Below are 20,953 nucleotides of genomic sequence, written 5' to 3' on the forward strand. Positions count from 1 at the left end.
TGTGTGTGTGTGTGTGGGGTTGGGGAGAAAGGAGGAGAGAGAGGTAGAGAGTGGGAGACGCACACTTTCCTAATCCTTGACTTTCCAACACTCTGTCAGTCTCCAGGGACATGCAATACCATATGTACCCTGTGTGTGTGTGTGTGTGTGTGTGTACATTACATTTGTCCAAATGTTTGTGGACACCCCTTCTAATGAATGAATGCAATCAGCTACTTTAAGCTGCACCCATTGCTGACACAGATGTGCAAATGCACACAAACAGCTTGCCTAGTCCCTGTAGAGAAGAAGTACTGCCAATAGAATAGGACTCTCTGGAGCAGATTAACATCATGAAGCTATTGGCACCATGCTGCCTAATGCCAGGCGTGGACTAGAGGGGTATAGCTAAAGCATCCCAGCATTGAGGAGCTGTGGAGCAGTGGAAGAGCTGTGTTGTCTGGTATGATGGTGGTGGAGCTCCATCCAGTACTTTTGGGTTGGGATGAGTTGAGGAGGTTGGGGGTCTTCATCCAACATCCTGACCTCACTAACGCTCTCAAGATGATGATCAGCACACATTCAACCAGGCGTGTTTAAACTTTTGACTGGTACTGTATGTACTTCATATAAACTCAGACTCCAGACTCTCGGACTGAGAGTTCACACTCACTCTGGAGGAAGTCAGCGCTTTATCAGAGTGTTACTAGGATCAGGTTATCGGGGCTGTATTGTCACTGGGTGTGAATGGTCCTGTCAGGAGATAAGAGCAGCTTTTTACACACCACTTACTTAGTAACACACACACACACACACACATACAGCTGTACCTGCTCTATACATACCCTACAGATCTAGAGATCTTGTGAGCTAGTCTGAACAGAGAACAGAGCTCGGTTCCTCCAGGTTTCTCCTGGACGCCCCCCAGTCCAGCCAGCACAGCGTGGAGGATGTGTTCAACTCCATCAGCAGCAGCAGCAGCAGCAGCAGCAGCTCACCTGATTTACCATCATTAAGCCCTGATTTACCACCAAACCAGGTGTTGATCTGAGGAGAACTCTAAATAACACTAGACTCCATGAGAGAGGAGAACTTTGGAGATGTTCTAATGATGAACACAGTGATGGAGAACCACCACCACTTTCTGTAGGAGTGTTATTAGACTCTGATAATTATGATTTCTACAGGTGTCTGGATGCTATACACAGTCCTGAGTGTGTGTGTGTGTGTGTGTGTATATCTATATCTATCTATATATATATATATATATGCAGATATATACTTTTGGTTTGAGCAAGTTTCAGAACTTCCAGCATAGATGAATTTTCGGTCCGTGACCGTGTTGGGCGTGATGTTTCCTAAAATAAATCGAGATGCTTTAGCTTGATGTTGGCAAGCGCTCAGGCCTCGCAGTCTCAGAGACCCTTAACGGCTCCCGTCAATGCTGTCCATCTGCTGAATAAATACTGGATTTAAGTCCAGAGATTAAATACCTCATATTCACTGACATGTTGACCTAAAAGGACTGCGATAAACCGGAAAGCCTGGTGAGAGGCTTAGACTCGGAGTAAGAGATAGCCCACTCCTGTCAGATTTCAGGCATGTGTGTGTTTTACACTTGCTTTGTCGCGGGTTTATTTGATCTGTGTAGAAACTGTCTGTTAACCTCCTAACACAGCTATCAGCAGTCTCACAGGTCAAGTCCATGAAAGTGTAAGTAATGAAATCTAAAGTTAAGAAGCAGGTTGGCTCGGAACCCCCCCCCCCCTCCTCCTCCGACTCTGTGGTGGACTCTATGGTGAGATAGCCTAGCTTAGCACCAAAATCAGCCCCCCACAGCCCCCTCAGCGCCTCACTCTTAAACTGCCTAAATCTGTCCTCTCCCTCCGTCATCCTTGTGTGACTTTGTAACGCCCGCTCTCTCCCTCCCTTTCGCCGCCGTTCAGGACGCCCAGCAAGGGACCTGTTGCTAACACTGCCATGAAATAAAGGCTCTTTCTCTTTTATCACCTCAGTTATTATTTCTATAATCCACCGCCAGTATTGTATATCTTCTTCAGGCAGAAAAGTTGGCAGCAAGAAAGGAGGAAAGTCTGGAAGAAAGAAAAAAAGAAAAGTCTGGGCTGAAAAAAAGAGAAGCGAAAGATCAGTGAAGCAACGCGATTTGTAAAGTGGAACTAATCTGGAGCCTCTTTCTCTGTGGTCCGAGAGCGGGCGCCGCCACAATGGCTACAGAGGAAGCCGCTCGCGGCCACAGCTGCTGGAGCCCCGCCTTCATTCAGCCCGTCATTATCATTCTCATATTTACCCTCTGAGATATGGGTCGAGCAGGACCCCCCTCAGACTCACTACAGGGCCACCCAGCAGTTAGAGAGAGAGGGAGGGAGAAAGAGAGAGAGACACAGAGAATCTACTAGTATAAAACTGACTGGCAGAATCTATTGGTGCTTTCTGCTTATTTTACTGCAATTTGAACCCGTCTATCCGTGTCAGAACACTCCAGAAAAAAACAACAAACAAAAATCTAGAATAATTAGAAATACACTTACAAATATGAATCCGTAAATACGTGAGAACATGTGATCAGAGGGTTGTTGGTTCGAATCCCAATCACGCTTCTAGCCATCGGTAGCCGCGGCCCCAAAAGAGCGCAATTGGCCTTGTTCTCTCCAGGGTGGGGAGATTGCGCTTCCACCCCCCACATCACTCTAGAGTGACACAGGCCGTCACTGGCATCTGCTAGCCGGTGCGCCAGAGCCGGGTATACGGCGCTTCCCTCCAGGTGTGATGGTTGGTTGCCTGGTGAAGTTGCATCAGCGGCAGTTGTAAAAAGAGGTGTGGCTGGCTGCGCATGTGTGGGAGGGGGCGTGTTTGGTAATTGGCGATCTACATTGGTGAGAAAACGGGTAAAAATATATTTTAAATAATATTAATAATAAAAAATATGTGAGAACATTGAGAACATACATCTATTTACGGGGCCTTAGAGCCGTTATCCGGCCGGTTAAAGTTATGAAATAAGTACATTTTTGGAGGAGGAACATGCCTGAAGCCCCTCCTCTCTAATCTAACCTCCTATAAATTCCATCTCTGCCTTGTTCACATGTCTACGACAAGTCTGCGCAACCCTCCGCCACCCCGTCACCTCCCTCTTAACCCTGTCAGCTCTCATTCCTGGCTCCGCACATCAGAGACTTATAGACTTCATGAGACATGTGCCCACACTTCTGTTCATCATTCTCATAACTTAAATATTATTTTCATAGAAGTTAGAAAGTAATTTTTAAATAATGCTTAAATGATTACTTTTTTGAGGGGTCACAGTATATTTATTTATTTAATTAATCAAGATACATACATACTTCTCACACAGTGCAACTAGCAGCGCCATGCTTATATAAGAAGTGTCCAACAGATTACCTGCAGTTGCACAGATTAATCACAGATCTATTTCTATATTTAGTTTTATAATTAAAATATTTCTAGCTTTCCAAGCTTATAAAAACAAAGAACGAAGGAAAATATTTCAAAAATTAAATAACTTAAATCTGTCTCCTTAGAACAGTGAGTACCTACAAAGCTGGTGTTTTAAACACAAATATTTATGATTATTTATAATTAATATAGAATTATAATAATTTAGAATGATTTTTTTTTTACGTTTTTAATTGAAGGTTGGTTCAAAACGGGGTGACCAACATAGTCCAGCACACCAGCACAGCGCAGACCATTAAAAACTCCATTCATCTTAATTAATGAATCGAAATCCTGCTGCTCATAAGCCATAGAGTTATGAAAGTTTGGACCATTTCTATGGTAATGGTGTGATTTTTACTATTTTACTCCTTAGTGTGGAGCTGTCCTGAACAACCCCCTTTGACGTTAACCTTTTAAACTCCTCCATGGCGCCCCCTGCACCTCCACACAGCCCAGAGAATTACAGACACAGCTGTCCCTCCCTCCCTCTCTCTCTCTCCCTCTCTCTCTCCCTGTGTGTCGGCCTGTTGTTTGATGCTGCATTAGGGCCTCTCGTGCATGGTGGCGCCACGCTCCTGAGGAGCGTCCCGCTGGTCGGTAGAGGCTGAAAGGCAGGGAAGTGAAGCTCCAGCCTGGGGTTTTCTCTCTCGGGGCCTCCCCCCGCTCTCCTGTTGTCTGCAGTTAAGACACACTGCTTGTCTCCCAGGCTTTATTATCCCTCTTGTAGCTGTGTGTTCTGGTATTAGCCTGATCCCTCCCCGCCTTCCTCATGTCTGCGCTTTCACAGGCTTTTCGGTGCGCAGCACGAAGGGGGTGGGGGGTGGGGGGGTGGTTTTCTCCCCCTCTTTATTTCCCCTCCGTTTCGCTGAGAGCCCCCAGACGGGCTTAGAAAGTCTCTGTGGATTCATTTGGATATAAAACATGGTCAAACATTGTTTACTCCCTGATTTCCCGCCCATATATCCATCATTACGTGAGTACGGATATGACATGCGAGCAAGCCATTTGAGTAATTGGCAATCATTCCACAACACTTAGAACCCGTCGACGGGAGGTGGGGAAAGTGTCTGTGTTTTTTCCTTCGCCGCACTAATTGACTCGGGCCATTTGCATAATTGACACAGGAGGTCTTTTGGAGCGTTTCGGACTTTGCTTGGCATTAGCCGGTGAGCCGGACGCAGGTTTAGGGCTTTAAAAGCACCTGAGAATGTGCAGAACTCTGTCCAATAACGATTTCAATTACAGAGCAGGTAGGTGTTCAACCTCGGGAAGGTGAGCATTTTGACAGATCGTTTTGTTTGGCTCGGGAAAAAGCCTGTGAAGTGATCCAGTCTGGACATGTTGCCTCCAGATAAACGCACCGGTGCCAATTGGACCCACTTCTTAGAATAATGCGGCAGGAACCATATGCTGCTCCATTGTTTCATTAAGTGAACGGACGGATTATGGATTGATCCAGTGGGGGGGGGGTACTTAACGTCCCTGTCCTGACCTGGTTTGATCTTTAGCGATTTGTCTCTCAGCCATAACATTAAAACCACCTGCCTAACATTGTATTGTATAGCTCCCAAAACAGCTCTTACCCGTCAACACCTCTGAAGGTGTCGTGCAGATCCTTTAAGTCCTGTAAGTTGTGAGGTGGACAGGACCTCCATGGGCATCAGTGCATCTTGGGTGCTCATGACCCTGTCACAAACTGGGTTACCGGTTGTCCTTGCTTTCCTTTTGGTAGAGTACTGACCACTGCATATTGGGAACACCCCACAAGACCTGATGCCTGATGTTTTGGAGATGTTCTGACCCAGTCATTGTCTAGAACATTAAAGTTCGGTTCTTGTCAAAGTATTGCAGAACTAAAGCCCTTTGACCGGTGCCATTTGGAACCAGTCAATCAATGTTATTCATGCATTCCACCTGGCAGTGGTTGTAATGTTATGGCTATCAAATTGCTGCTCCTGGTTTATTGCTGTCGTATTTTCACACATAACTTCAGTAACAGCCAATAAAAATTGACATTATAATGAGCTCATGCATACTAATTACCCACGCTCAGCACCTGTTTGGATGTTGCAGTGGGCTGGAAGTATTACAATCTGAGCCATGGAAGGAAGTAGGGAAGCAGAAGAGATGTTTGGTAAAATACAGCAACAAATAAAATCATCATAAATAATAATATCCAGTAAACAAACGATACTGACGTCAGAACGAAGGTAGCAAAAAGTTCAGAAACAGAAAAAGTCAAAGTGAAAGTAAAGGTATCCGGATATACAGGCAGTTTCAGCGCTTGCCATCTTCTGGGTTTTTCATCCTGACTGGCTGAACCATGTTCTGTATTAAAGCAGCATTATGCGATAATTGGCCTTTTTTGCTCCTGGGCTCCCCCCTGCTGTTGGGGAGCTATACCCCCAATTTTGTGCTACACACTAATACTGTATAGACTAGTCTTAATAGTTCGGGTTTGGCATATTTGGTACCCTAAATATTAGCCTACTAACCAGCTTTCTGCTAACAGGAAGCAATGATTCTATGCCAATGTTGAGCAATGTTTCTATGTCCACCATTTTTTGGAATAATTGTTCCAGAAGTGAAGGGAAGCTCCTCCCCTTCGGTGTCCATCATAACCACACATTTAAATTACTATACTATAAATAAATAAAATACTACTTCCACTGCAATGCTGTGAATACAGATCAGGCTTTGAGCGCCCCCTCATGGACAGTTGTACACATGCATTTCTTGACAGCTTGATCTGGAGGTAGAGCAGCATGTGGGCTGAGGCGGTAGAGTAACACTACAGGATTTTACACTAATATGACTCTATGGGTTCTGCAGAGTTACACAGCAGCAGTTCTGGAGAGAGGTTCTCCTCCTGCAGCTCCACCACCAAAGCTCCATAGTGCAGTAGCAGCAGCAGCGCTCCGACCCAGAGTGGGAATGACGGAGACGCCACTGTTCTCCCCCTGTTCCAGCCAGTTTAAGGCTGATGAGGTTCAAGGTGAAGGTGTTTCTACAAGGGTGTTCACTTTTAGCAGGTGTTACACCCCTACTGCTTGAGTGTGTGAAGTGTGTGCAACGACTGACTCAGCCCTAGGAAAGGGTGTGTCTCGCTGGGGGTCAGTCGGTGTGTCTCCAGCAGCAGCAGCAGCCACTGCAGTGTTGCCTCAGCACGTAGGACTAATTCAATAGAGCAAAGGATGGCCAAGTGTGTGTGTCTCTCCCGTTCCTCCTCACTCCCAAACTTCACATTCCTCCCTTTGCGCCCAAAAAGGACGTCGTCAGAGAGCAACAAAAAAAAGAGGGGCCGAATCGCAGCGTCACCCAACGAGAAGAAGGGCACGAAAAAGGCAATCCATTCTATTATTACTGTAAATACAATGGCTACATCTCAGCCCCAGCTCCCAGAGTTTCCAGTCACCCTCTATTGACAGAACCATAAATCAAGGCCAAAGCTAAGTGAATTACTGCAGCAGGGAGCTGTGGCTTTAACAATGTTTATGTAGTATCAGCTTACCATCTCTGCTGAGAGAGAGAGAGAGAGAGAGAGAGAGAGAGAGAGATCGGGGAAGGGAAAGAGTGCGGACTCTTATTAACCGGGCTGCAATACATCACAGGCTTAAAGAGGCAGCACTGCGCACGTCCCGGGCATTATACTAATAACCAATAAGCGAATATTACCTCTATTAAGAGCCGCCTAATTAGATTGTGCCGGTTACAATTAAATACTTGATAAGCCCTGATCCAATAAAGGCCTGTCAGTCTCCTCAGAGCTCACCAAAAGGTGTGGGAGCTCACCAGGTCATCAGTGTCATCCTTCTATAACACTTCCAGTCCTGCTGTGGATTGTTTCCCTTTTGATTACTTGATTAAACCCAATTAAAAAATTATAATAATAATAACAATCATAATAATCCATTTAAATTTACATTTTATGAGTGTACCCATTTTTACGATTTCATATATTTTTAAACAACCACTCTCATGGAAAACTTGACTTCTCCTCACTTATTTTTACAGTTACATCAAATCAAATTTATTTGTGTTGTTTTTATAACTGTTGTTGTCACAAAGCAGCTTTACACAATCAGTAATAAGTAAAAGATATCATAAAAATCAATAACATAAAAAGACATTAAAAACCTAACACCCCCAGTGAGCAGCCAATGACAACGGTGGCAAGGAAAACCTCCCTCAGAGCTGGAGGAAGAAACCTTGGGAGGAACCAAGACTCACAAAGGGGACCCGACCCGTCCTCCTCTGATCTGGAAAACACTCTTGTAAAGTTGGATTTACTAAAAAGCAGCATAACGGCTAAACTAGTCCTAAATACAGCACAGAGATTTTCTCACAGCAGATCTCCCATACTCATGCTCACACATCAGACAAACAATACTGTAGGGTTTGTTTACATTGTTTACATCTCAATATCATCCATAGATTCCTGATCAAGTAGGCAAGAGCAGTTTTGTAGCTTTTTTAGTGACCCAACCCATCCTCCTCTGATCAGAACTATTTATAAATTATTGATGAAAGTTACCAAACCACTTAAACCACTGTTTTACTGCTCAGGTGTGCAGCATAATCATAATCATAATATAATAATCATGGTGTAGAATAACTTAATATAGTCATGGCAGTGATAATAATAGTGGCAGATAGTTAAGAGTCCATTTAGGGTTAACATGGTCATTAGGCAGGTAGCCGTGGCAGATACATAAATACGTATTTTCTATTCAGTAGCCCAGACCATACAGGTTGTTTTAAACCATTCATTTTTATGATGTCACAAAAAAGCTAATAAAAAAAAGGCAGAAGTAGAAGGTCAGCCCAGGCAGCTTATTCAGTGTATCGGAGTGGAACAGGGCAGCCAATGAGAACGCAGATTATTTACATAAATCAGTCTTAAATGCATGTGAAAACAGAACGAGAGACAGGCTTAGTACACCTAAACATATTCATGCCAAAAATTACAAAAACAAACAGATTAGAAAAGAATCATATTTATTATGTTTTGATCATACAAATAATATTTATTTTATGAATGTCGATCCATTCCCCCAGAATTAGCGCCACCTGGCGTTTAGATGGTGAACTGCAGTCGAAACTCAGTACTGCAGCCTCAAGCAGTACTTTATGAATAAACGTCGTTAATTAGTCATTAATTTGGAAGCGAGTTCACATGGGACTTTAATTACAAAAAGGTTTGGGAAACGCTGGTTAATTAACAAACAGTGTTAAGAGCTTTAGCCTGTTTAGTTCGAGGAGATCAGAACAGGGTGGAAAGACTTTTTGCTTTTAAGCTTTTGAAGTTATTATTTAATTCTGTCTTTATTTTTTAGACACATTTCTTGTTTATTTAATAAAATGATGTGTAATTTCACTCATTAATAAGTGAATAAATTAGTGCTGGTGACAGTTCTGGAGTCTTGTTCTAGTCGTTGTGGCAGTAATAATTAAAATAACATGGCCATAAAAACAGGAGCTGATTTATTAAGTATGTATGAAGTATGTGTGTGTGTGTGTGTGTGTGTGTCTGCGTTTGAAGTGCGAGTATTTGCTCAGTACACACGGTTAGCGTCGCCGGGGCTCTGCTGATGTGTGCCTTTGCTTCACTGGGTTGAGTTAGCAGCGCTGATATTTCGAGTGCTGTTGACATAAATGATGTAGTTGCGTGGAGTGTGTTGTCATTGTTATGAGCAGGTGCGTGAAGGGCTTCTGTGCATGTTTAAACCTAAGAGTGTGTGTGTGTTTGTGTGTGAGTGTGTGTGTGTGTTTGTGTGTGAGTGTGTGTGTGTGTGTGTGTTACTGGATCAACAGGGTGTGCAAATATTGATCTGTGACACTGGCTACTCACTATGTCACCTCATATCTGCGTGTGTGTGTGGGGGGAGAGTGTGTACAGCCAGTAAGGCTGCAATAAATGCTTCACCTCAATGTGTGTGTGTGTGTGTGTGTGTGTGTGTGTGTCCATCTGCATGTATCCTGGACCTTCTCATTTTTCCATACAGTGTGTGAATCTGCAACCCGACCTCAGACTGAAAACAGCACTGCATTGATTTTACTTCAGTCAGATGTTTACATCATCTCCATATGAGTGAAATTTATTACAACAACACAAATCTACATATGCTCCGCCCACAATTTGAGTTTTTTAGTTGCAAGGTTTTTAGCAAGTTTGGTCAATTATTAGGCAACACTGGTGACAATCCTAAAGAAAATCCTTAGAATCTTGATATAAATTGCAATAAATTGCAAACATAGCTGAACTTGGTAGCTAATCTAAGGCCCCGCCCACTTGTAAACAAATATGTACTGATTAGTAATCGTTAGGGTGTATTAAAAGTAGTGGAGCATAAGGGGTTAAAAACATTAAAAACAACATAACAGGCCTTTCTGAAAAGCTCTCTGCCCACATGACAACACAAAAGGGCTGGAAAACGCTGTTGTAAAGTTTGATTTCATAAAAAACAGCATAACGGCCAAACTAGTTCTAAATACAGCTCAGAGATTTTTTGTCACAGCAGATCTCCCAAACTCAGGCTCACACATCAGACAGAAAAATAATACTGTAGGGTTTGTTTACATTGTTTACATCTCAATATTATCCATAGAATCCTGATTAAGCAGGGAGGAGCGGTTTTGTAGCTTTCTTAGGCAAAATTTAGTGCAATTCTGAGGTAATAAAGCTAAAACAAATAGTAAAAAAATAGTAATAATAAGTTAATAATAAGTAATACTAATAAAGTTAAAATAATGAATATGTAATTAAATGAATTAATGAATAAACAAATAAAAGTAATAGTAATAATAATGAAACTGGAGAGGGTGAAGAGACAATTCTGCAAAACTTCATAAACCCAAACAAATATTTTATTTATATGAAAATAAGTTACCCATCTGAGGCAATTCACTGCAGTGTAAAACCTTACCTTACCCCCCCCTCCCTGATCTATCCTTTCCTCCCCCTCCCTCTCTTCTAACCTCTCTCTCTCCCTCTCTCTCTCTCCAGCGAGTCCTCACGCCACGCCGTCAAGTCTTCATTTCCCGACGTCGCCAATCATCCAGCAGCCTGGCTCCTACTTTTCCCACCCCGCCATCCGCTACCACCCGCAGGAGACGCTCAAGGAGTTTGTCCAACTTGTCTGTCCTGACAGTGGTCAGCAAGCTGGACAGGTGGGCTTCCTGAACGTAAGGAGCATTTTACATACATAAGCCCCTCCTCCTAAAGTCTTACCTGTACCTGTGTGCCTGCAGGCCATTCATATGCACACCTGTCCCTTACATCTGTGTGTTCTGTGTGTGAGTAGGTGTGTGTTTTTTGTGTTATTTTTGAACAGACAATGGAAAAGGACTGGACAAAAGTATTGGGACACCTGCTTATTGATAGTTTCTTCTGAAATCAAGGGTATTAAAAAGAGATGCTCCTGCTTTTGTTGGAGTAACTGCTGTGCATTGCTGTGAGGATTTGATTGCATTCAGCTACAAGAGGATCAGTGAGGTCAGGTTCATCTCATCCAACTCATCCAAAAGTACTGAATGGAGCTCCACCACCATCATTCCAGAGAACACAGCTCTTCCACTGCTCCACAGCTTCTCGATGCTGGGGGGCTTTATACCCCTCTAGCCCAAACCTGGCATTAGACAGCATGGAGCCAGTAGCTTCATGATGTACATGAGTCCTGTTCTACAGTACGTCTCTACTAGACAAGCACTAGACAAGCTGTGTCAGCAATAGGTGCAACTTAAATGAGCAGACTGCATTCGTTAGAAAGAGGTGTCCACAAACATTTGGACATATAGTGTATGTACATAACAGCAAGGAACTAAAGCTAGAGGAATAGTTTGATTAATAAATTCATTAAATGATTATAAACAGATTATTTACTACAGAGCTGATCATTAGCTTCGTATGAGTGTGTGCTAAAACTGTGTGTGTTAGGATGTGCTCGTGTGGTGTGTGTAGGGGGGGAGAGATCCTCTGCAGTGAAGGCCAGCTTGCTGGAAACTGTCCTGACTGCGCGTCTGCAGATGGATAGTTGATATATTTGCGTCTAGACGCTGAATCGATACACAGCACGCTCTCCTGCACCACACTCTTCATTTGCACTTTTCATCTGAAACCTGTCTTTGTGTGGAAGAGTGGGTACACACACACACACACACACCAGCACAAGCACACTAACAGAACTATTGGGACACCTACACATCACCCACAAACCCATAGGCTGTATTAATCTGGAGCTGGTCCCCCTTTAACAGCAGCTCTACCAGCAGCAGCAGGTCTGGAGCTCTGCTGCAGTTACTGAGTCAGTTGGAGGCTTTTCTGCACTCTGCTCTGAGCTCAGCACTCGGCCCTGACCCCGCTCTGTAACTTTACGTGGTCTGACAGACACTCGGTGGCTGAGCTCCTCTCTGTGAGCTGTTCCTCCTAAACTCTTCCACTGTTCAATAATAACACCACTCACAGCTGATGGAGGAAGATCTAGGAGGGAGGAAATGTCACCAGCTGACTCCTATTACATACAGAACCACGCTGGAGTTCAGTGAGCTCTTTAGAACCCACTCCCATTCTTGTGTGTAAGAAAGGCAGACTGCAGGACTAGAGGCCTGATTTTACACACCTGTGCCTGAATGGGAATTCAGTGATTAAGAGGTGTCCCAATACTTTTGTCCATGTAGTGTATGTGTCTGTAAGCACACTGTATGCTCATATGTTCTGACACAGCGCTGTTTGATGATGCAGAGTATGAACGGCTTTCCACTTTTCAGTAATGACTGGAGGCCAGAGCCCGCAGTGATTGACATGTCATGCATAATTAGCAATGGTAATAGCTTCCGATGTATAAGCCATTTGTTACACATTTTAATTAATAATTAATGAATGAATTAATCAGCCAACACTTATTTGCACTTTCTTAAATTAACACAATTATTCTTAGTGATCACAAGTCAGGCTAAATCTTCTGGGTGTCTCAATTATGTTGAATTTTCCCGGTCGCCCCCCAGACACCTGCAGCTGGGGGTGACACAACACAGTATCTATTAAGGACGCTTTGATATGGGAACCTTAGGAATGATGCTGATATCTGATATTTGATATATCCGCTGATGCATAAACTTATATTAGAAAATATATTTTTTAATGTAGTAAATTAAATAATAAATAAAATAAGTGTGACAAATATAATAACATAATTAAATATATGAATTTTGAAAATCCAGTCCATTGACCTGTGCGCTCTCTCTCTCTCTCTTTCTCTCTCTCTCTCTATATATATATATATATATATATAGCTTCTATCTTCTATTTACATTCAGCTACTTTAAGTTGCATCCATTGCTGACACAGATGTGCAAATGCACACACACAGCTTGTCTAGTCCCTGTAGAGAAGAAGTACTGCCAATAGAATAGGACTCTCTGGAGCACATAGTAAACATGACCCAGTTGGCTCCATGCTGCCTATTGCCAGGCGTGGGCTAGTAGAGGGGTATGAAGCCCCCCAGCATTGAGCTGTGGAGCAGTGGAAGAACTGTGTTCTCAGGAATGATGGCGGTGGAGCTCCATGCAGTACTTCTGAATGAGTACTGAGTGGGGTACTCTGATGAGGTGGGGTGGTGATCATCTATCCAACCAACATCTTGACCTCACTAACACTCTTGTTGCTGAATGCAATCAAAACCTCACAGCAATGCTCCTCCTCCAAAGTCTAGTAGAAAGTCTTCTTCTCTGGACAGTAGAGACAGTTACAGCAACAGAAGCAGGATCGACTCAGTGAATGAGCAGGTGTCCCAATACTTTTGTCCATATATTGTATGTGTGTGCAAGTCCAAATATCATCGTATCAGGCGTGACGCTGACGCGTTTTGACGTGAGCTGTGTTAAACACACCCTCTCAGTGTGTGTGTGTGTGTGTGTGTGTGTGTCTGAACTGGCGGCTGTGAGCTGTGGGCTCTGCTGTGGCCCTGACTGTGGATGAAGGCGGCACGCTGCTTTGGTAATAGATTATGGACGCCAAAGTGCAGAGCAGCAGAATTCTTTATGACCAGGAGCGGCGGAAAATTGCTGAGCACTGTCTCACCAACACTTCTGATGCACACACACACACACACACACACATACACACAGGGGTGTGTTAGATTTGTGGTTTGTGCATGGGATTGGGAGTTTGTTGTTGTACCCATATGCCTGGGATGTGTGTGTGTGTGTGTGTTTTGTGTGTTGTGTGTAGCTGGCCGAGGGGGATGTAAGAGATATGAGGTGGTTGTCAAGTGTTTTTGATTTCCTCTCTCTGACTCTCTCTCTCTCTTTCTCTCTCTCTCTCTCTCTCTCCAGCCAAATGGGAGCAGCCAGGGGAAGGTTCACAATCCCTTCTTGCCCACCCCGATGTTGCCCCCTCCACCACCCCCGCCCATGGCCCGGCCTGTGCCACTGCCCGTGCCGGACTCCAAACCGCCCTCCACCTCGGCCGAGGGAGGGGGCAACTCTCCCACCTCGCCAAGTAAGCCCAGCACATTTGCGCACTCTCAGCCACACAGTGGAGCTAAACAGGTTTCTCTAGGACCATGAAGCGTCACACCACTGTAGAGAAGTACTGCCAATAGAATAGGACTCTCTGGAGCTCCATCCAGTACTTTTGTTGCTGAATGCAATCAAATCCACACAGCAATGTTCTTCCCTGGACAGTAGAGACAGAAACTCTTTTTTTAATACCACAACGAATAAGCAGGTGTCCCAATACTTTTGTCCACAGAGTGTAGACTGTGTGTAATGGTATTTGAGTGATGAGTGATGTGAGATCAGACATGCTTTGTGTCTGTATAGCTCAGCCCTGCAGCAGCATAGACCCAACATCAGCTTACACTCTAACCTGCAGTGTGCTGCTCCTTCTGTGGTACTCATGTTAGCTCTGTGTGTGTGTGTGTGTGTGTGTGTGGTGTGTGTGTTTCCCCTACAGCCTACTCCACACCGAGCACGTCCCCCGCCCAGCGCTTTGTCAGCGTGGGCCCCAGAGACCCCAGCTTTGTAAATATCCCTCAGCAGCCTCAGGTGAGTACGAACACACACACACACACACACAGATACAGCATAACAAATAGGACTGTACAGTGATCCACATACCGTATCTCTTTAGTTATGATGGTTCTTTAATAAAGCCTCATTGATAAAGCTGTAACTGTAAAGGGCCGTAGACAGACAAACAGCCCTTAGCTTTTAGTTTTTTAATAAATGAGTGTGATAAGTAAACACGCATACATCCTTATATATTTCATATATGTATTTATATGTATTATATATATATATATATATATATGTATTTTTTTTTTTGTGATGTCACAAAAACCAGTGCATTTACACACAGTCTTAGTTAAAAGGCAAAAGTGCAGGTATCTGTCACTGTACTATGTACCGCTAAATGTGACCCATCTGTGGTAGTAAACACACACACACACACACACACGCTAGTGAACTAGGAGCAGTGAGCACACACACACACAACAGTGGGTAGCCAACTCCAGCGCCCAGGGAGCAGAGAGGGTGAAGGGCCTTGCTCAAGAGCCCAACAGTGGCAGTTTGCTGAGCCCGGGTATCGAACCCACAACCCTGTCATCAATGGCCCAGAGCTCTAACCGCTGAGCACCATTGCCCCCAAATTCCACGTACAGTTAATGATGTACGTGTAAAGAGGTCGATCGACATTGATAGACATAGTCGCATAGACACACTACTGCACAAAGGCCTTATTTACTGCAATAAATAAATAAATAAACAAACATGGCACACAAAAGTAATGGCACTGTACATATGATGTTTTTATTCCTCTCAATATGTTTAATCTGGTATTTAAATGGAAATAGTGTCATAATTATGTAAATGGAAGTTCTTATAGAGAATTTATTCATTTATTTACACTTAAAGCATCAGCAAAATGCGTCATTTGACCAAGGGTGCCCAAACATTTGCACAAGACAGTACAGTATATCCACAGATATTCGGCGTACACTAGTTTAGCACGTCCTTTCACAATGGGGTTATAAGAGGGGTTTCAGCTTGGCCTGCTTTTTAGATGATTCTTTCACGCAGTGTTTTTTTTATCATATTTATATTTAATTAAAGATACAGCCGCCTGTTTAAGAATGTAAAGAAAAGGGTCGTATAAAAAAGTGAATTTTTATATATTTTATATTACTTTTTTATTAGCTTTGGTTCATAAAAAGACACAAGTGGACGTTAATAATAATATGGTCAAAAGTATTAAATAGCGGCGTATGATTAAACGTAGGTAATTTAGGACCATCCTCTTGGTCAAAGGCTGTTTTTACGTGACAGTGGTCGAGTGTGGGTATTGATAGTAGGTTCATGTGGTGGCAGTGTGTGTGTGCGTGTGTGTGTGTGGGTATAAATGCGTGTATTGATAATGGGCTGCTGTGGTGGCAGCAGCAGTGGTGGCGTGTGTATTGATAGTGGTCTATAGTAGCAGCACAGTAGGGTGTATGTGTGTGTTGTGGCTGCAGTGTGTCCGGAGGCTCACTGCAGCCTGTGTGTGTGTGTGTGTGTGTGTGTGTGTGTCGATTTATTGACTCTGTCACAGGGAGCGAGACACACTCGCCTGGGAAGAATGGAGGCAGGTGTTTGTCAGGCCAGCCAGTGTGGGGGGGGGTGTTATTATGTATTGTTTGGATTTATTTACTTCCCCTCCTACCATCTCTCTCTCTCTCTTTCTCTCTCTCTCGTTCTCTCTCTATGTCTCTCTACCTCGCTCGCTCTCTCTCTCAGGTGGCAGCAATGATGCTAAGCCTCTCTTTCACTCTGTGCATCTTTCTGTGCTATTAGCTCACAGAGCTAATCCAGCATTATTCATTACCTCTGCCTCTCCTCCTGTGTGTGTGTGTGTGTGTGTTTGTGTGTGTGTGTGTGGTTAGTTGTTCTAGCCCATTGTTCGCTACACACTTATTATAAACAGCATTGCATTTACAACCTCACACACACACACACACACACAAATGGGATGTTGGGCCCCTCTCCACTCCCCTGTCTATGGGTTTTGGGTTTGGTTCTCTAAGGCAGGGGTCCTGGAGAACCCCCTGTCCTGCCCGGCTAGTCTGTCCATCCCACTTTGAAGACTATAAACACGGACGTAGAGGAGGACCAAAGGGCTTAGGGCATCATTTGGGACTGGACTGCAGGACAGGGGGTCTTCCAGAACCAGGGATGGGAGCCACTGCTCCGAGGGGCGCTGACTTGGACAGTTCAGTGCTCACTGTGAGATACAGTACCGACCCGGTTCCCAGTATCGGCATGGTTAGAGATGGGTTCTAACTGGTTAGAAGCTCCTAGACAGACGATAAGCCACTGAGGAAACTCAAGAAATCAACACCATAAGAAAACCACACCATAAGAGACCCCCAGTGAGTAAAAAAATTAAAAGCGACTCATTATTCCTGCCAATACCTGTTTTGAAGCCGCTACACCTATGCCCTAGCAACCGACACCTATATCATAGCAATACCTTAGCAACCATCTAGCAGCACCTAAGCAACTGACTCCTATACCATAGCAACACCTTTGCAACAACCTAGCAACACCTTAGCAACAACATCTATACCTTAGCAAACAACACCTATCTCTCTCAGCGATCTCTCTCTAGTTTTCTTCTGTCTACTGTCCCGCCTTATATCTTTGAGGCATTTCCACCTTAGGCAGGGGTCCTGGAGAACCCCCTGTCCTGCCCGGCTAGTAGGACATCATTTGGGACTGAACTGCAGGACAGGGGGTCTTCCAGAACCAGGGATGGGAGCCACTGCTGTCCCGCCTTATATCTTTGAGGCATTTCCACCTTACTTTATTTCATTTTTATTGGTGTTTGCTTGACTTTTTTATTATAAATATTATATTATATAAGAAATCATTATAAATAATTATTATCTTTTTTACTAACAAAGTTAAAAACCTAGACAAAAAAACTAGAGACAAAAATGGAAATGTTTTTTAAGTGACAGTGATGATATGTAGACTAATACTCCTGAAATTCCTGGTTATGGTTTATGGTTATTAAAACTCATTATTTCAGTAAGAAGCAAAAGTTTGCATGTCTCTTATAATTAGTATCTCTAAATACATAAAAAGTTCACAGGTTGTTAATGATTAAGTAGTGGCCAGAAGTAATGGATGTCTTATAAATTGTCTGAAGAGGTTCCTTAGTTAGGTCTTTACTAAATTCCAGAATTCCCTCCGAAAAACTTGAATAACTGTGTTAATGAATCAGTGGTGATGAATCAGTGTGTTCAGTTCAGTGTTGCTTTCACAATCTGTGATATTTTCACTGAATTGCACAAAGCCTGTAAACAGATAGCTGTATAAGCAGCGTATTGCTGCTGAGCACGTCTCCCACACTTTCCCATTATTCCCATTATACCAGCAGACACAAAGCTGGTCTCCAGCCAGCTGTGAAAGCCATCATCTGTCCAGTTCTCCACAGTGAGTGAAGTATCTCAGTGTGTTTCTGTTTGATGACATGATGCCTGCATTGAACCTGCGAGTATTAAAGCCCTGTATGTGTTCTGTAGATGAAGCGGGGGAAAGAGAGAGGGATTGAGGCACCTTTGACCCTTTCCGCAGGAGTTCGGTCACACTGTTTGATTCCTTAGCAAAGCACCCCAGGCCAGCGAGGACAAAAGTTACCCCCGGCGGCCTGAGTCGGGGGGCGGGGGGTTTGGGGGGGTGGATGTAGAAAAGAGCCAGACGGCCAGACGAGAGGGAGATGAGTGTAACAGTAAACATTCCCCATAGCTAGGCCTTGGTAACCAGGCAGAGGCAGGGGTGGGGGTAATGATGGAGGGCTGTGGGAGACGAGGAGGAGGAGGGGATGGGGGAGACAGAGATGGAGAGAGGGCAGAGAATGAAAGAGTGGTGGGAGGAGGGTGGCAGAACTGCAATTGTGGTTGTTGGCACTGGGCCTCGATGGGGGAGTGACTGGCATAGCCTGCAAAGGGCCAGTTCACACACTTTACACACACACACACACACACATGTATATGCACGTTTGTTTTTATGCAATGTCAGGACATGAGGTCATCTCATAATCCCATATATATATATATATATACGGACCAGCCATAACATTAAAACAGTCAAGAACCAAACTGTGATGTTCTAGACAATGACTGAGTCAGAACATCTCCAGAACATCAGGCAGGTCTTGTAGGGTGTTCATGGTATGCAGTGGTCATGGGCGCCCAAGGCTCTCTGATGCTCATAGACTAACAGGACTTACAGGATCGGCTGCTAGTGTTCCTGGTACCAGAGCAGGACGCCTCCAGAGCTGCTCAATATTAGGCGGATGGTTTTAATGTTATGGCTGATGATGTCAAACATTCCTCAGCTCAGTTTAGACAGACGACACCCCCCCCTCCCACCCACCCGATCTTCTGCTCTGCCTAGACCCTCTGAATCCAACAAGGCTTTCATACTCTCACACACACACACTCAACACACAAACACACACACTAAACAGTGTCATAGTAACAGACACTTGTATGGGCAAGAGACGGACCCACCAGCAGCTGATCCTCATACCTTTACAGTGAGGCAGTCAAATCAAATGATTTGAGTTTACACAGTTATATCCCCCCCCCACACACACACACACACACAGATGTAATCTGGGTTTAATTGCAGAGTGTGTGTGTGAGGCGGGGGGCAGCCTGACCTCAGTGCAGATGCAGTGCAGATAAAACACTGATTCATAAACAGCAATTTTAATCAGAGCGCACGGGGGGATCGAGTGTGTGTGATGAAGAGAGGAGATAGGCACCACAGCGTGACTCAGACACACTCACACACACACACACACACACACAACAGCAGTAAATCGGCGGTGTGGAGACTGGGAGAGGAGCTCCTGCAGGCTGGGATTTTATTCCTCTGCTATAAACGTTAAAGCGCGGCGGGGAGATAACGCTGGTAATTGACTCTTGTACTTTGTGTCAACCGGCTGCAGTTAAGTGTGTTTGCAGTGCCTCGGCGCTCTGTGCTCGCTAACGACTGTGTTTTAGAATTCATAATAAATTTTCATTCGAGAGGAGGAGGACGATGGAGAGTTTGTGCATCAAGTGCTGCTCAGATGGAGTCGTTCTGGGGCCGTAAGTGAATCGTTTGAGCCGAGAGACTGTTGGAGAGCCGTTTCTGAGCTCAGCTGAATTCAGCTGGCTCAGCACACTCACACTCTCACACACACACACACACACACACACACACACACACACACACACACACACACAGAGTTCACATGCAGGTCCTTCTGTTACCAGAAGGGGGGGCACATCCACCTGCCTGCCAGCCATTCAGATTAATTACAGTAGATTCATTTCAGCGTTGCGAGGAGAGCTCTGCCCTGCTCACACACTCACACATCACACACACACACACTCGTAATAAAAACACACTCAGTTTTGATCGCTGTATAAAGAGGGAAGGAGATAGAGAGAGAGTCGTCTATCATTCTTTCAGCCTCTAATAATAATAATAATAATTGGTAGAGCAGCAGTGTGTCGGAGCTGTACTGTACATTTACTGTAAAAGGACAAATAATGTCCTGCAATTAACGTGAATTAGCATAAATGTGGGCTGATTCATTTGAAATGTGTTACAGTTTAGGTGTGAATTTACATTTATTTATTGTTTTTGTTTATTTTTATTTTTCATTTAAAAATCATGAAACCTTAACAGTGCTTTGATCTTATTTTAATTCATTCATTTCTGCAGTTTTCACTAAAGTCATCCATGTTAAAGCTAAAGTCATCATTAATAATAAATCAATCAATCAATCAACCTTTATTTACATTGTAACTAAGTACATTGAGGGTGAAACACATTTACAATGTAGCTGAGCTGATACATAAAATATAGATTGGAAAATTTAAAAAATAATTATCTGTGATAATATATTATTATATATTTGTAATATTCTTCTTTTTTATTTTCCAGTCTATATATTTATAAATAGTTAAAAAAACACCAAATTTAATTCATTATAATAATTAAATCTACAAGTAGAAATCAAATTTAAGGAAACTATAAAAATAAAATAAAATGATAAAGCAAAAAAACTCATCAGAAATAAATGAATAAATTAAAGTATATAACATGTATAAAATGTATGTAATAATGGGGATGTCCAAATATGATCCAGGCATATTTTAAAGTGCAACTAAACTCAAAATAATATATAATAAAATTTAATAAAAATTTATCTACATCTAAATAAACATTTACACATTATACATAATTATTGTAACATTTAGGTAAAACTAGTGATTTGCCCCAAAAAAGTGTTGATAAATTACATATTTGCTGTTCCAGCCTTGGCTGGTGCGCCCCCAAGTGGTTGAAAATTTGGCTTTGTGGCGTCTATAACTCCGCCCCAATTTATGATTTTTCCCTGAATTACATGGGGTTGAGCGGCGACTTTCCAAATGTTGACGCTCCCACTGATGGTTGC

General features: G+C 43.5%; 1 protein-coding gene across 1 annotated transcript in view; it reads left to right on the top strand.

Annotated features, from left to right (window-relative positions):
* The window catches only part of LOC140548819 (nuclear factor 1 A-type-like), a 44,119-nt gene extending 29,554 nt beyond the window's left edge, over positions 1-14,565 (top strand). Inside the window, exons 7-9 of the mRNA XM_072671991.1 lie at positions 10,463-10,641; positions 13,789-13,954; positions 14,411-14,565. Of these exons, the coding sequence (XP_072528092.1) occupies positions 10,463-10,641; positions 13,789-13,954; positions 14,411-14,565 (500 nt within the window). The remainder of the gene's footprint in view (positions 1-10,462; positions 10,642-13,788; positions 13,955-14,410) is intronic.
* Positions 14,566-20,953: the final 6,388 nt, after the last annotated feature.

Source organism: Salminus brasiliensis, unplaced genomic scaffold (assembly GCF_030463535.1).
Source record: "Salminus brasiliensis unplaced genomic scaffold, fSalBra1.hap2 scaffold_122, whole genome shotgun sequence".
NCBI lineage: Eukaryota > Metazoa > Chordata > Actinopteri > Characiformes > Bryconidae > Salminus > Salminus brasiliensis.